The 17,249-nt window shown below is 44.0% G+C and overlaps 1 protein-coding gene across 3 annotated transcripts; it reads left to right on the forward strand.

Annotated features, from left to right (window-relative positions):
- The first annotated feature begins 6,050 nt into the window (after positions 1-6,050).
- Positions 6,051-12,552, forward strand: SPRY2 (sprouty RTK signaling antagonist 2). 3 transcript variants are annotated; one of them, XM_086741484.1, is made up of 2 exons: positions 6,051-6,871; positions 10,778-12,552. In XM_086741484.1, the coding sequence occupies exon 2, from the start codon at positions 10,829-10,831 to the stop codon at positions 11,768-11,770; it is 942 nt and encodes a 313-aa protein (XP_086597610.1). In that variant the 5' UTR covers positions 6,051-6,871; positions 10,778-10,828; the 3' UTR covers positions 11,771-12,552. The 3 variants fall into 3 exon arrangements, with proteins under 3 accessions (XP_086597610.1, XP_086597623.1, XP_086597616.1); XM_086741497.1 differs by lacking the exon at positions 6,051-6,871 and adding an exon at positions 8,924-8,945; XM_086741490.1 differs by lacking the exon at positions 6,051-6,871 and adding an exon at positions 9,353-9,694.
- The last annotated feature ends 4,697 nt before the right edge of the window (positions 12,553-17,249 follow it).

Genomic DNA, 17,249 nt, shown 5'->3' on the forward strand with positions numbered 1-17,249 from the left:
AGGCCTGCTTAAAGCACAGGAAAAGATGATTACAAAACCACAAATAAGATAGGAGTTAACTACACCAGATGCAGAGACGGAAGTTTAGAGGAACTCTTTAATCAAGTGATGGGAGTGGATGCTCCTGCAGAGATAACCTTGTTAGATAGATAATCAAACATTTTGTCCTCTTCCCTCTTTACATAAGATAATTACCTAACAGTTCCTACTCTCTTTTAAGGTGTTCTGATTCTATTAGATGAGATCCTGAAATTTTAGTTGTGCAGAAAGACCCTGGAGCCCACAACGAAATACAATGCCATGGGTCTCCGTATGACACAGGATGTGCACAGCATAGAGATTGGACTGGGACCTGGGACTCCTAGTTCTTGCTTTTCAGATAAGTTACTCCTTTCGCTCACCCCTAGGTCTTCTCACCTATAAAATGGACATAGCAGCATCTCCTGAAAACTATTTTGAGAACTGTGGAGAAAAAATGTGATATAGCATCCAGCCTTTTAATTATCGTCATTGATATGCCCATTATCATCAGGATAATGAAGACAGCACTATGTAGATCTGACAGCAGAATCAGGGTCTTTCACAATTTTTTTGATTGACGCAACAATACAAATAATAATTTTTGTTGCGTTCTGATTTTCAGATGGGGAAATACCAGGTTTTTTATTTTCCTTTTCGTGCAAAATTCATTCATCTGTAGGAAATTACTCCATTCTGCACACCTCACCTCTGCTTTCAGGATGTGCTTGTGTGCCACTCAGACGAATACAGGCCTTTCACAACTAGGGAAAATAAAAATAATCTCAGCATATGGAATGATACAATTTTTTACTCAGTTCTTTTTAACTTCAGTTCTCAATTTTTTACTCAATCTGTTTGCTTTGGTTTGCAGCAAAATCTGTAAGTCTTACTTGTACGTATCTCTTGGCTGGCTTGCAAACTACATACTACCAATTACTAATCTCTTGGAGGTATTCGTTTGAACTTTAGCCTCCAGTGAAGAACGACACCTTATGTTCTGGGAGCAGAGTAGCTGTCACAGCATGGAGGTCCATGCACGCTACCTTGCACTCCTGAGAAGAGCAGGCATCTGCACTCTTCCAGCTACATTGCTTACAGTACTCAAGACATTAATTTACCTTTCCGTTACATTGCACTTTGGAGCTAGTTTGGGTATCTCTCCATCAGTGATTATCTAACTGTGATCTGTGGATTCCTAAGGGCTACTTCTAAATGGGAGGTCTTATAATTTAATAATTTTAAAAAGTCTGTGCTTCCCTTATGATATTTTTTTTCTCCTAAAGCATAGAAAGAGTCTACAGACTGAAGAAGTTTGAAAACTAGTGCTGCAAACCACAGTAGAGATGTGGGGAGTCTCTTCATAAAACCTCCTTGTTCCCAAATTTCCTGTAACTGCTAACATTGACCTCTTCCATTTCTTCTGAGTCACTTTAATCCCAGGTCAACACACAAGTGTCTGCATCCTGCTACAAAATATTTTGGGAATTTCCAAACTAGCACTTAGTTACCGACATTTTAATAGGCAATCAGTTAATTTTGCATAAAATTCTAGTATAGTCAAGCCCAGTGTTATCTAGCCTCTAATTGAAATGAGGCTAGAGAGTGCAGTGTTTCAAACCCTGACAGACATGGCTTGTCTGTGCTGTCATTCTCATCATTACTTCTACCAAAGCAGACAGAAATGTTAGGAAGAAAATCCTAGAACAAACAAATATACCATAAAAAGCCTGCTATAATGCCACTTTAGCAAATAAACTGCAGTTAGTCCCATCTATGCCAAACTGTCCCACTTCTGAACATTTGGTCTCAAGCTATTTGAGAAGAGAGAACTAATTATAAAATGCATTGTATAAGCTGGAAAGGTTTATAAAGCTGAATTCCAAAAAAACCAATGCTGATTTTATCAAGGACACAAATATAACCAAATAACGTTGAACGGCACATCAAAGAGCATACTAGCTTTATTAGAACAACTTATATGCAAAAGTTCCACATTATATTGTAAGTATTAAATGTATGTATTCTTCAGTATAATTTCAGAAGGATCAGGAAAGGGATTTGTTTATTTTTTAAGTTTACATAAGTATATTTGGTATTCAACAAGAAAATATTCTCCTGGCAACTGCCCCTCCATATACTGGGACAATCATCAGACAGGATAAAGTTACACAGGGTCTGGCCTGTATCACCTTTAGGGAAGGTGGCAATCATTAGCTAGATCTGAATAACAGTAGTTTAATCCCAGCAGATCTGGGCATCACTAAAAGCTGGAGACCAAATCCCAGTAGCTGCACACTGTGTATTCCCAACCAGAGCGGCAGGTATTAAGTCTATTTTTCACACTTCAGAGCGCTACTCCTAGTCCCACCAGAGCAGGTTCCCAGCAGCACACCGAATGTATTGTCCCTTTCTCATTTTCCACTCTTAAGGAATGCTGGAATTTCCTTCAGGTAACCTACAGTGAAAATCACAAAAGCAAAACTAATGGTATTGAGTCAGGGACCTACTTCTCTTCATAAAAAATGTCCAGCTGTTCACAGTACAGTAAGTTTGACTTCCCAGTTTCTCTCTCTGATATATCTAAGTGTCCTTGTCTGCCCTGTGAATCTCAATGAAGCACCAGCAGGCAAAAAGCTTCATAGCTAATCACAAAGTACTTGAAAAAAAATCCTATAATTCTTTTATGTACATTACCTTTTTCAGAGTTACATACACAAAAGACAACCAATTAAAGGCCTAAGTTTCAGAGGAAATACTGGGCATTAGAAGCAGTGTGCAGCCAAACTTAGTCCTTTCAGGATGTGCAGAATCAATATTCTCATATCATTGCATTAACTCATGAGATAATGCACAAAACGTTCTGAACGTCAGCAAATCGACTGCACTTTCATTCTTTTAAGAGAAGCGGTTCCTTATGAATGAACTTCAATTTCTTTTACAAAAAGAGGGAAATACTACTTGTTTTCAGGCTCTGGGTCTGAAAAATCAAACCAAATCTTGTGGGACAATTTCAGGCTGATGCAGAAAAAATTCAACTATTTCAGACGGCTGGCTGTCACGTCACAGACCTCACTCTGCCCAACTCTTCCCCTGAAGTCACTGGAATTGCTACTATTGTAATATATCACGAGCGCACACATAGCTATACATATATAAATATATATTTGTATATGTGCATATACATATATATACACAACAGCTATATTCCCCTGATGAGAATGAACTAAAGACCTTCAACTTCAAGAAAACAAGGTCTGCTTGGATGGAAAGCAAAAAAAAAAATCCCATGCAGTGGTTAGAGCTAACCACTAGGGGAAACATCGTCACATGCATTAAGCCACTGTCCATGACAAGAAATGTGAAATGCGAGTGATATATGTAATCTTGAGAAAGCTGGTTTCAAGGAACTATCAAATTAAAGGCCTGAGAATTAATCTTTGAGGTTCCAACCCTAAAACGAAAAAAAAAAGAGAAAAAGCACACTTCATTTTGCATGGTTTTGCACTAGTTATTTATAACCTGCATGCAAGTTAAGTTTGTGCACAAATCTTTGCAGTCTTGGTGCTTCTCTTTCAGACTCAGCAGTATTAGGATGCTGTATGCTTGGGGGATTTTTGTTGTTTGGGGTTGTGTTTTTTTCCTATAAGGCATTGATGCTTCACCATTTTGCACACATGAATGGCTCTGTGAATAAAAATAGCTTTGCTGCTTTCATATCTCTCTTTGGGACTACTCTACTATATTAAGCGTATACACCTGTACTTGAGAGTCGGCATATAAATTGCCGATTGCGCTACTGACTGACAAATTTAAAAATGGCATCATGAACTTTCCAGTTTAAATACTATTTATAATCTCGGTATAAACACTGAGAAAATAATCTAACAGACCTTTCCCATGTGTTTAGGCTTGTGCAAAGAGTGTTTCACCTATTTTTGACTGTGCTGTGCAGGAGGAAGTGATTTTTCTCTTTCCACAGTCATATGAAATCAACATCGTGTCTTCCCTTTTCCAGGTATGGGATGGACCTCCGAGGGTGCCCAGGTCGGTCCTCAGCCCGTGGGGAGGCCCAGGAGAAGGCCCGTGGGCTTCCTCCTGCCCTCCCCCTGCCTGCAGAGGGCGCTGCCCGCCCCCACCCCCCTACACACACACACACCCCCGCCCCCGACCCGCACCCGGGAGCCCCTTACGAAACCTGGCCCCGCGGGGCTGCCCCCGCCCCGACGAAGGGGGTGGTTTTGCTCCGTCTGCAGGTTCAGGGGGGGCAAGGAGGGTGCGGGGGCAGGGGGGCGCTGGGGCCCTGTGTGCCAGCGATTTTATGCGGGGTAGGGGCTGTTGAAGCCTGCATGGAAGGAAAAAATAAGTTAGAGCTGTGTAAGTCAGGCTAACCTTACTGTCAAGGAACTGTGGAAAATAAATTGCAGGTTCACAATATTGTTTCGGAAGAATGGATGTTTGCGTACAAAATTAGGAAAACCTGAAGGCCGTCCGTGCAAGACACTGCCCTTTTTATTTCAGTGCGTTTATCGAGAACGACCACCCCCCGCAAAAAGCCGTGACCAGCAGGTGTAGAAGAGGAAGTGCCTGCAAACCTGCCTCAAGGAGTAAAAAAAAAGGGCTGGTGGGGTTTTTGCACAGAGGGTTGTTCATGTAAATAATGCAATGCATTGCTGCCTTACACGCCGTGTGTATTTTAAGCAGTGCCACACGTGACACGGGTGTATTCGTGCTCGGTGCATACCTACGTGGATACGCTGCTTTTGCGGGCTTCGGGATCCATGTAAGCGCAAGATGCCCGGGCCCAGCGACGGCGGCCCCGTCGCCGATTTCAGCTCGAACAGAAGGGACTGAGCTGTGACCGTGTCCGGAAACGCCCAGAAGACAAACAGTCACGTTTGTGAGCTGCTCGCAGACCGTGTCCCACACACGAATGGGAATTAATTAAAACAAAGTATTGTCTTTTCTTTTTTCTCTTTTTCTTTCTTTCTTTTTCTCTTTACTTTTTCCTGTTTTATCTTTTTTTTCTTTTTCCTTTGTTATTTTTTCTTTTGTCTTTTTTCTTTATTCTTTTCTCTTTTCTTGATTTTTTCTTTTATATTGTCTTTTTGTCTTTTTTTCTTTTTCTTTTCTCTTTTATTTTTTCTTTTTATCTTTTTTCTTCTCTTCTCTTTTCTTTTTGTTCTCTTTTCTTTTCTCTCCCCCTCCCCGTTCCCCCCAAAAGAACCCCACTCCTCCGCACAGAGGGGGAGACTCCACTGCTACCCGTGACACCGCAAACCCTGCAGCTGCCCGAGGCGCGGAAAGCACCGCGGCGCGCTGTCAGCGGCCCGTCGCGCCACCACCCCCCGGCCATGGGGGCTCCCCCTGCGCCCCCTAATCGCGTTAATCCGCGGGACAATGCCCCGAGTAATCGCCCTTCCTTTTCGCTGCGCGGCCGGGAACTGACTTCTGGGGGGTGGGGGGCGCAGAAAGTGTAAACTTTTATTCCACTGGGTTTAAAAAAACACGGGGAGGGTAAGGGGGGGAAAGCACCTGGAAGCGGGTCTCCCGAAAGCCCGCAGCGGCGGGGCGAGCCTGCCTTCCTCCCCGGGAAAAGCGAGCTCTCCCGCAAAACCTATCGCCGCCCGCCTTTACATCGACACACACCAGCACAAAAGCCAAGCCCGAGCACCGTGTGACCGCGCACGGAGCAGCCTCTCCTCCCAAAAACCGGCTGCGGGCAGGCCTTGGGAGCGGGGCTCCCCACCGCCCCCGCGCAGCTCGGGGCCGGGGCCGGGGCCGGGGCCGGGGCCGGGGCCGGGGCCGGGGCCGGGGCCGGGGCGCTGCCCCGTTGCGCGGCTGCCGCAGCCCGGAGTGCTGGCAGGGCGCTGGGAGCGCCAGTGAATGTAAGCCCCGCAGAGCCAATGAGCTGGGACCGGATGCGATATATCCTCTGGGACAACAACTGCTCTGTTCCTCCTCAGATCCACATGACGCCATTTACTGCTGCTTTTGCAGAGAGATCACCCTACCTCCTCCGGAAAGAAAAAGAGAGAGAGAGAGAGGAGGGGGGGAGCGAGCGAGCGAGGAGAAAAACGCCGAGCCCCTACAGCTCAGATCTCAAACCTTCCTCCTCCTCCTCCTCCACCTCCTCCAAACACACAACAACAACCACCACCACAAATCCGCTGCGCTCCCAAAACACCCCCCCCTCCACCACCAGCACCACCACCCTCCCCGATCGCAAACCACAGAGCTGCCTGCAACACACACACACGCTCGCAGAGGGAGCGAGAAAGCTGGAGGGAGAGAGGGGAGAGCAGCGAGCAGCTTCTCAGCAGAACGGCTACATTGCACAAGCTGCCTTTTTTTTTTCTTTTTGCCTTTTTTTTTTTGAGGAGCTCAGTGGAAGAAAGCTTTGGGATTTTATTTTAGATCCACCTTTATTTTGTTTTCTTTGGCTTTCCCCTTCCTCTTGATCGTTTGCAACAACAACAACAAAAAAAAAAGTGACTTGGTATTGGCGATTCGGCCTCCTGTTCATTGAGGAAAAAAAAAAAAGGAAAGTGTGTGAGACAGTGACTTCTTTTTAGGAGCAAAGAAAACCCACCCTGATCCGGAGCGGTGTTTTTATTATTGTTATTATAGTATATACGCGCACGCACGTATTTATAATCGATCTGGGGAGAGCGACCTAACTTTGCTCTGGACTTTTTTTACATGGTGATCGCTCTTACTCTAATTTGAAAGTTGGACTAAAGCAGAGTTTGGAAAAGAATTTTTTTTTTGCTTTAGGGCTGGATTTATTTGCAAACCGCAGGAAGAAGAAAATACAAGAGAGAGAGGGGTTCGGTGCAGCGCCGCGATCACGGTGAGAGCCTTTTCCTTCTTTGCAAAACAAGCTTTTCAGTAAACCCCCCCTAACCCTCCCCGGTTGCTCCAAGAAAACTCGTGGAAATGTTTGAGGCCGATCCCTTTTCCATTCGTACAGGTTCTCCCTCTCCCCCCTTCCCCTCTCCTTCCTTTCCCAGAGAGGAGCCGGAGGTGGGATTTCGGAGCGGTTTCTCTCCGGGGAGCGGGACGGGGGGGGGGGAGTGGGCAAGTTCCGCTGGGGTTTGCGGGTTGCGCGGCTTTTGCGCCCCGCTGGGGTGCCCTGGGGGCGCGGGGGGCTGCGCGGGCGCGGAGGCATGCCTGCCTGGGAAGGGAAGGTGGGGGGACGACGACCCGGGGGGGTAGATGGGAACGAGAGTTCGGCGTGTTCTCTCTCCCTGCTGCGGGGAACCGGGGACGGGCGGTCCTGCGCGCTCCTGCCTCGCCGGGCACGCGTGGGTTTCCGACAAGCCCCGCAGGGGGGGTGGGTGGGAAGCGGGAGAGAGGTGAAGGGAGGGCTCTGCGGGGCTGGCGAGCGCAGGGGCTGTTTGTGCCCCCCGTCTTGGAGGAGAGCGGGCAACCCGCCTTTCGGGACGTGATTTACGCCCGTCTGTGGTGGCGTGGGGAGACCCGTGCGATTCGGAAGTGAGTGCACGTCTGCTATAAATACGTGTGTGTATAGACACACATATACACCTCTCGTGTGATTAAATTAATTGGATCCATAAGACGAGGAAAGTTCTTCCCCAGGTTCTTCTGTCTGCGGAGAGGAAGGAAAGCCTTGATTTTTGCTTTGGCTTTTTTTTTTCTCCCTTTTGGTGGATTTACTTTGTAACAACCCCTGTCCCCGTCAAAAAAAAAAAAAAGGTGCTGGTGTTTTCAGCAAGCGATTTGTGTGTCAGTTTGCCCCACCCCGATGGTAAAGTCCCTTTTGCCCTAATCCATAGTCTGATCACACACTCGGCCCTTAATGGGGGTTTCAAAGCACTTTGAAAGAAGAGGAGGTGGTTGGTGTGTGTGTGTGCGGTGGGGATGGGGGTGGGAGTGCCTCGCACAGGCTCCGGACACAAAACAGAAATTCACGGGCAGAGGACTTCTCCCCCACCACTTAGGCTCGCCTTCTCCCAGCCAGACGAGACGCAGGGTTTTTCCACAGCACGCAAGAAGCCCCTTGCGTTTTAAACTTCCCCTAAACGTGCTGAACGCAAGACCCGGCCCCTTTTGCTCGCCCTGTTGCCAATCCCAGCTAGGAAAAGTTAGCGACCGTGGCACTTGAGCTCTGTGAGGGTGGACTTTGGCTTTTAGAAGTGGGGAATCGCGTTATCCCACAGCACGCACGCACGCACAAAAAGGCGAATGCTGCTGCTCTTGGTGGATGGAGGTGGGGGGAAGAAGTGCCAGGTCAGGGGAGGGGGGAATTTTTTCAGGCCAGTGTGTGTTCGCCAATAAACGTGCTGGAGGTTTGCATCCTGTCCTGTTAGCGGATCCATCAAGGGGCGAAAAAAGGAGGATGGCCCGGCTGGGACTCATGTCCCCCTGAAAAATACCTTCTGGGTCCCTTCGGGCTGGGGCGGAGGTGGGGGGGCGGACTGAAGTTGGGGCGATTTGCAGAATATGCGTAAAGAGAAGAGGAGCTTTTTCCAGAGCGGCTGGCTTTGTGAAGCTGAATGGGTGCTCAGGGCAAGGCGAGGGGGGGTAATCCGCCTTTTGCCCGACGGTCCCAGGGGTGTTGTCTCAAACCGTCTGCAGGGCGCCTGGCATTACCGGGGAGGGGAGGGCTTCTTTAGCATCTCCGGGAGGGGGGGAGTGGGGGGAGTTAAAAGGAAACGTGGGTTTGACTTTCCTGATAAGGCGGCTGCGGCAGCCCCCTCCCACCTCCCAGCCCGGAGGATGTCTCCCGGTTATCTCCAGGCTGTCGGCACTCGGGGGGCTGCCGGCGGCTCCAGCGGGCCGAGGGGCGATCGCCCCCCCACCTGCTGCGAGCCCCTGGCCGCGCCGGAACGGAGCCTGGGACGGGGGGAAAGGGGGCAAAGCGGGGAGGCCGCTCCCCCGGCTCCCACCTGGGCGTCAGAGAGGTAGTGGCGGGAGGGGGGGGCTCCGCCACCGGGAGCGGGGTCGCCTGAAGCGGCTGCAGGTCAGGGTCGGCTCTGCCGTGGCACCGGGCTGTCATTGCTGGAGAGGCAGGGTTTGCGGGCTGCAATCTGGACGTGGAGGGCAGATAGGGCTGCTAGCTCCTCGCAAGGATGGGGAAAGTATTTTGTTTTCTATTTTTTTTTTTTCTTTTTATCTCCAGATAGCTCCAGATGAGGGAATGTTCTACGTAGGCTGCTGGTTGAAACTTTTTATATGGCAAAGGTTTTGTTTTTTTTAATTTGAAGAAAACATAAGTAATACTTCAAGATAGATTTTCAAGACTTTTTTTTTTGGTGGGGGTGTGTGGGGGAGGTATGGATACCGTGAGATACACTCTGTGTCCAAACCGGGAATTTGGCAATATTTAAAATAGGTAGTCACTTTTAAAAATTAGATTTTTTTTTTTTTTTAAAAAAGAGAAAGCACTTTAGGGGAGGGAGCCAGGAGTTAAAAGGTTAAATGTTTTCCATTGCTGTTAGGATAAAGACAGTGTCTTGAGATATTCATTGTTAAACTGTTTGGCTATATTTGATTATACTGCAGTATAGTATTATTGTTGGTAACTGATGTGTACAGAGTAACACTGTGGTGCTCTTTCTAGGTATAATTGAAGACATTGTGTGGTCCCTGTAAGCAGCTTGGTTCCTGCTTGGGTTTTAATTGTAAAATATTGTTCTAGATTTTTGTATAGGTAATTGGATTTTGGAACCGCTTTAAGATATGATAAAGGCAAAACAAATATTAACTAGTTTAGAGGGCAGCACTTGAAACTTTTGCATATCAGACTGTGGAAGTTAGTTATTTACAAGTTCTCATCTTCTGGGTCTTTTACTGGGTTTCCATTTAAATTGTTAAGCCTGCGTTTCTACTTTGTAGTTAATGATCCTTTAAAGTAATATTCGCAGTCAAGTAGGCTTCTTGGATGCTGGCATTGTTTGATTATGTTATGCATGCCTCTGTCCCACAAGCCACTCTTGGTAATATTTACAATTTGAAACATAGTCTATGGAATTTTTTACACGTTTTTAAAAAATAAAACTGTGGTAGCATTGCTTTTGTAGTATTGAGCCTTAAAATAACAATCACAGTGGTGTACACAAGTATGACACACACTAAAATACTGGAGAGAGATATTTTTACTTGTGCTGTTGAAGTTTTTGGTAGCACTAACTCATTTAATGTCTAACCTCAAACATTTTATTGCTATTTAGTGTTTTTCTTGGGACCATTGGTATTAAACTAAAGTTTCCTATTTACATCATGTAAAGTTTAATGTGTAAAGAGACTAGCCTACCAAAATATTATCCAGTTTTAAACAAAATTGGAGAATTATATGTCTGTCATCAGCAGGTCACATTACACTTGCTAAATACTTGCAGGCTTTTTTTTTTTTTTTTAATATAGGTTTTTCAGTAGCCTGATGTGAAAAGAAGAGCCACTTCAAGTGGCTGAAATGCAATCCCTTTAAAGGCCATGGTCTAACCAGAAGATGGCCTGGGAAGCCTTAGTTAGCGGGCGCAATGCCTAGACTTTCTAGAGCCACAAGTTAGGATGCGTGGACCTAGAACAGAAGAATCCCTTTAAGCTCTCCACAGGAGCAGGCAGGACAGGCCAAGAGAAGTGCATTCAGTTGAACGGTGCTCCTTTTTTTTTTTTTTAATGGCTGATGCATTACTTGATTGTGCGCAGAGCTGTGGGATCCTGTGGGCTTGAAAGGCTGCTGGAGAGAGCATGAGATGTGTTGCAATAGTGAATTCTCTCTTTGTTGCTCTAGGATTTCAGATGTGTTCTAAGCCTGCCGGAGTGAGCACGCTTCCGGGCACTGATGGAGACGAGAGCTCAGCACGGCAGCGGGTCGCAGGCCTTACTACAGGCTCGGCGTGACAGTGGGAGACCGCACGGGGAGCCCGACCTGCGGGATGTCCTGACGCAGCAGGTTCATGTCTTGTCGCTGGACCAGATTAGAGCCATCCGAAATACAAATGAGTACACGGAAGGACCCACGGTGGCTCCACGGCCAGGGGTCAAGTCTGCTCCTCGGCTAGCGACCCAACCCAAAAATGAAAGGCCCCATGGCTTGCCCGAGCATCGTCATTTTAGCCGGATTCAGCACACACAAACGCACGCCTCTCCCCGGGCGCCTCTGTCCCGATCCATCAGCACGGTCAGCACAGGTTCGCGGAGCAGTACAAGGACAAGTACGAGCAGTAATTCATCCGAACAGAGACTTCTAGGATCGTCTTCGGGGCCAGTTGTCGATGGGATAATCCGAATGCAGCCCAAGTCGGAGCTCAAGTCGAGTGAGCTGAAGCCGCTGAGCAAAGAAGACTTGGGAGCGCACAGCTACAGGTGCGAGGACTGTGGGAAGTGTAAGTGTAAGGAGTGCACTTATCCGAGGACCCTGCCGTCGTGTTGGATCTGTGACAAGCAATGTCTTTGCTCAGCCCAGAACGTGGTCGATTACGGGACTTGCGTTTGCTGCGTGAAGGGCCTGTTCTATCACTGCTCTAACGATGACGAGGACAACTGTGCCGACAACCCCTGCTCATGCAGTCAGTCGCATTGCTGCACTAGGTGGTCCGCCATGGGCGTGGTGTCCCTCTTCCTGCCTTGCTTGTGGTGTTACCTACCAGCCAAGGGTTGCCTTAAGTTGTGCCAGGGCTGTTACGACCGGGTAAATCGGCCTGGGTGCCGCTGTAAACACTCCAACACCGTCTGCTGCAAAGTTCCCAGCATCCCCCCCAGGAACTTTGAAAAGCCAACATAGCATCACTAGTCAGAAATACTAAAGTAACGAGGATTATTTTAACGTACATATGCAACCAACTAAGCAGCTATGGTCTTGGCACTGTAGTAGAAGGGTTGGGGATATACTGTGTGCAGAGAGATGCTTCTCTCTGTGTGTGCCATCTTAACTGATACGCTTGTTAGAATCCAGCTAGTGGGAATACAGGAAAAAAAGAATGGGATGCAGTACATTGTGACCCATATTGCATAAGCTAAAGCAACACAGACACTCCTAGGCAACTCTATTGTTTGTGAATAGTACTTGCAAAAATTTGTAAATTAGCAAATGACTTCTTTTTTTTTCATTGTTTTCTGCCAGAGATAATGTGCTATATTTTTGTATATACAATAATATTTTCAACTGTGAAAAATAAGTGGTGTCATAAGACATGGCACAGTCACAAAATATTATACTAATATGTTGTACATTCGGAAGAATGTGAATCAATCAGTATGTTTTTAGATTGTATTTTGTCTTACGGAAACCTTCTATTACAAGACTCTGATTTCCCTTTGGACTTCATGTATATTGTACAGTTACAGTAAAAGTCAGCCTTTATTTTCTAATTTTTTCAACATATTGTTTAGTGTAAAGAATATTTATTTGAAGTTTTATTATTTTATAAAAAGAAATATTTATTTTAAGAGGCATCTTACAAATGTCACCCCTTTTTATGAGGACGTCATAGTTGCTGCAAATAAGGGGTGAACGATGCATATGTTCACTATAAAATAGAAAATATATTAACGTTTGAAATTAAACTGGGCTACTTGTCATTTTTTCCCCCCATTTATTGTTCCGAGTTGGGAAAACCGGTACTTTTAATTGCAGACTTCACAGTGATGTAGTCACTGTGAGTCTAATATGAAAAGAAAATAGAATTTTTAAGTGTAATTTGTTGTTGTTGCTTACTGCTTCACCTGAAAATAATGCTGGATTTTTTGCTTCCTTCCTTTGCACAAATATCCCATATGCCGTTCCTACAACAGAAAAGGAAAATGAACATAGGAAAATGCATTAATTCATTCCAGACTAGGACTAATAGGCACTGAAAGCTTGACCTATTCTATAAATGATGAGCTTTTGTGCTTCAAATAGGAAATAAGTAATCATTCACAAAATAATGTTAGGCTTGCATGGCTTTACTCAGAAAGAGAGAGAGAGGGGGGGAAAAAAAGAGAAAATTAATACAGTCCATGCAAAAAAGCTTGCAGCATTATTTGTTAAAAGTAGAAGAATATGCCACAGGGAATGATAGATCTGAATGCAGTCCAGCCTTATGTCAAACATTTGCCTCACTTGTAAGAACAAAGTTGCTTGATTTGTCATTTGTGGCAGTTACCTTCCACTGAGGTCAAAATCCTTTTGCTGCCAAGTTTCCCACCGGAAGCCTAGAGAATGATTTACCTTTCTTTATTAACAAACTATCATTTCCTGTTCTGAGCATGTCCCTCCAAGTTTAAGGTCTTAATGTTGAATTTTATTTATACATTTCTTAAGCTGGCATTTAAGAAATCATCATAAGTATTTTTAAGCTGATGCTTTGAAAAATCTCACAGCCTTTTCGAACCCTCTCCAACAAAAACAAGTTATAACTAATAAATTAAGAACTCACTAAAAGTTGAAAAACAGAGCATTGAGCAAATCTCACATCTTTTTGCCCCTTAATTTTCATCTGCGATCTGGTGTTTGGGCTATTTTACGTTGGTCTGTAGTACTCAAACATCTCACACTGTCTGTTTGTGTGCATTGGTTATCAGTCATCATGGGAAATTAAAAAGTGCAAGTCCTGACTAGTTTGCAAAACAAAAATAGCTGATATATGGGCCTTGTTGTCTGTTTTTTTTTTTTCCCTTACCTCTCTGGTGAAAAAAATGTAAGCTGGTTTTCTTTCCTGTCTACACCAGCTGGTTGGATACTTTGGTATACAAAGACAAGCAGTATATATTTATCCTTCTGAGTGGAATTTGCCAGGAAGAAGGCGGCTTACGTTACATGAGCAGTTTGTCCATATTTAAAGTGCATCAGTATGTTGTGACTGAGTGCTAGGGCATATGTGTGAGATTGTACTTGGCTGCTGATAAACAGATTTATTTTTTTTTTAATTGTTCTTGGAGGAGTTGATAACCATGATGTGTTTCCATTCACTGAATGTAATTCTTGAATTAGATTAGGTGCTTATACCTAAACTCTCCTGGGTTCGTCTTGCTGATTGAAAACAAGCATGGAATAATCAAATAGTCCATTTTTGGGGGGAATCTTTTACCTTTGGAAATGCAAAAACCTGCTGTTTTCAGTAGACAGTAAATCTGGTCTTTTCACTGTATTGATGAGCTTGACAATACTGAAGGTGAGATGTGTCTTTTCAGCAATTTGTGTTTCAGTCAAGGAAGATATCTCTAAGGAGAGCTGAAGGTGAAACTGGAAAGCTGCATATGGCTGAGCAGTGTGGCAGTCAAGGAGGGTGCAACTCTTAAGTCCTACTAGATAAAGTCTAGTACTAAAATTGTGGGTTTTCTTTTGTTTTGCACTACAGCAAATGCTTTGACTACCTAGATAGGTTCTAAGGGAAAAGGAAAACCATCTTCTTGATTACAGTGAAATTTGAAGCTGGTCTTAACGTTAAACACTGGTTGTCACCTTCCACTTGGTTCTTAATGAGGACAAATAGTGGATCCCCACCCCACCCCAGGTAAGCCCACTACCAGTGAATTGAATTACATGTAGGACACTTGGGAACGAGGACGCATGGGAGGATGGTGTTAGGCATTGCCTGTTGGGCCTACTACAGTGCTGGGGTCTCGGCTTCGGTCAGTACGAATTAGCATGCACGTGCTAATTCTTAAAAGTTGGCTTGTGTATGTTAGTTAGCTTCCTAATATGACACTTAATTAGATAGGTTTTACTATTCTAAATAAAACCAAAATCTTGCCTCAAACAGATTAGGTTGTTTTAGTAAGAATTAAGAGGGCTTTTCAAGTGGATTGAGATAATGTTATTAAAGCCTGCCTACTTTGTCCTTTGAGATAGGAAAGTGGAGGTCCAAGAAAGGAAAATTTTCCATACACAGGTCTTGAGAATAACAGTGCAACTCATTCCAGACAGGCACCGTGTCAAACTTTGATTTTAGACAGCTTTTAGGCTAGGAGAGAGGGGAAAACCCTTATTATTGCTCCATTTGTTGTGTTGTTGCTTTAGTGTTTTGATCTGTTAACCTCCTGTAAATTCTGATGTCACTGTAAGGTTGCTTAAAGTTAAGAGACCTGCAGGACTGGACTGACAGTTGACTATAGTAACAATGGAAACAAACAACTTTTTTTTTCAAATTATTTTTCTGTATGATGTGAACTACAAATAAATACACCAAATGTTCTTGTACAGTAACTTAGGAATGTCTCTATTATATCCTCAGGCAAATTTTTTATTTTGCTCTTTAATGGTTGGAGGCTTGATGATAATTTCTTTTTTTGAGATAGTAATCATAGCAGTAAAAAGAAAAAAAAAAGAAGCCTGGATTCACGTGAAGAATAAAAAGGTATAGCACTTTAGATTAAAAAAAAAAGTGTTCTTAAAGGATCTGAGATCATATTCAGGTGAGTATTTACAGATTCAAGTGAGTTACCAAATTGATCTTCAAAAGTCAAAATTCTCCAAATGAGGAAGCGTAATAGTTAAGTGGTTGTGACAATTAACAGAATAGCTTTTTTTACACTTTCTTACCAAACTCTCAGCTTGTGTGAGGTGGAAGGGACTTGACGGTAGCAAAGTACTGATCACTTATGCACCATGCATAACTTGCCTTTGTTTTTTTTTTTTTTTATGTATTACCTTTTTCACTTTTTGCAAAAAAAATATAGAATAAATCATTTTTGTGATGAGTGAAATCTTAAGGGTTATTCTTAAATGCCATGGAGAGAATAAAATGCATTTCTGTACTGCTGTAGATCATTCAGTTATTTTTAGTAATTAACTGTTGTGAAAGATGGATTTGAACAGTCTGTCTTGTCTCAGATGTTCCTAGATGGGTGCAGGTACAGCAAGTAATAATGATCTCATTTGCTGAGACTAATTTCTCAATCAAGTCACTGGACCAGGGACCCAGAAAGAAACTGGCTGAATATGAGAGCACGCTTGATTGAGTAATGTCTGTATGAATGCTATTGGATAGATTTCTTTCTGCAAATGTCAGCAATGTATTGGCTCATCTTAAATCAATCAATTACAGGTTGGGGTTGCAGGTGGACTGCATTGTGACAAAGCATACCAAATCCTTACCAATGTAAACACTCCGTTTTGTTCCTATTTACACAATCTGATTTTAAATTGGAAGTTTTGAAATAAAAGTTCTTATTGAAATCAGGACAATTTGACATGGAAACTGTGCATATATATTATAGTACTTTTTCATTCAAAAATACTATCTGTTTCAATCAGAGGAGAGACCCCCACACACTATGTGGTAGTCTTGTTTATTTCTCTTCGTCTTTCTTCTTTCTGGTCCCTATCCCTCTCCTTGGCCTTTCCTAGCCATAATACATAATTGTTTGCTGCCACTTACTTGGAGAAAAGGTGAAAGAGGAGGATCAAACATGATTTTCTCATTGGTATTCTCTGTGAAAGTTTAAGACAAGATGGAAAAAATTATTACCTTGCCGTACTTATCCTGCATTTTAGAGAGGTATCAAGTGTTTTTTCCATTCATGTGGCATTGAAATCCACAGTTCTAGAAACCATCTTATTTTCATTTCTCTAGTGTTGCTTTTATTACTTGAGAATGCTTTGTGTGTCTTTAAGGAGTTCCCCTTTGTTTTATCCTATTGGCACTGTGTTTCAGGTGACAGAGGCAGAGGTATTACTACTCTAAAAGCATAATCTGCTGTTCCTCTGTCCCAGGGATTGTTCAGAAGAGAGCTTATGCAGTTACATTTGGGTATGAGTAGCAATGATTTCGCTTGAAACAAGGTGGGAGTTCAGCGTTTTCAACCTTGGGAAAAGGCAACAGACGTTGTACTATATATCTGAAGTTTCTCTTTGCCTGTGCAGCAGGAAACTTTTTTTTTTTTTTTGCTCTGACTCAAATCTGGCATGCTGATTAGAGAAGCTTATGGCTAATATGTTCATACTTTTAGACTAAAATGGATCAGTTCCCATTTCAGTAGAAGTGACCAATAATCAGAAGCTTTGAGGATGTAGCCTACTATTATACAGGATTGTTTATGGATATTTTAATACTTACGAGTTTAAGTTACACTTTTAAACAGTCTTGCCAAAGGAGATAATCTGTTTTAAAAAAATGTAAGAAACTGTATAATCAGAGTAGCTCTGCTTTCCTGAAAGCCTGCTGTATAATTGCAAAAGCACTCCATGCACCTGAGATATGTTCCAGAAGGTACTTGATCCAAATCAGATGTTGCAGGCACAAGTTTAACTCCGAGAGTCTGAGCCAGTACGCAAGGGT

This window comes from Chlamydotis macqueenii, chromosome 1, assembly GCF_036417535.1.
Source record: "Chlamydotis macqueenii isolate bChlMac1 chromosome 1, bChlMac1.mat, whole genome shotgun sequence".
In the NCBI taxonomy this organism is placed as follows: Eukaryota; Metazoa; Chordata; class Aves; order Otidiformes; family Otididae; genus Chlamydotis; species Chlamydotis macqueenii.

Excerpts from the sequence above, each read along its gene's own strand:
- SPRY2 (XM_086741484.1), top strand. The coding sequence starts at position 10,829 with ATGGAGACGAGAGCTCAGCACGGCAGCGGGTCGCAGGCCTTACTACAG.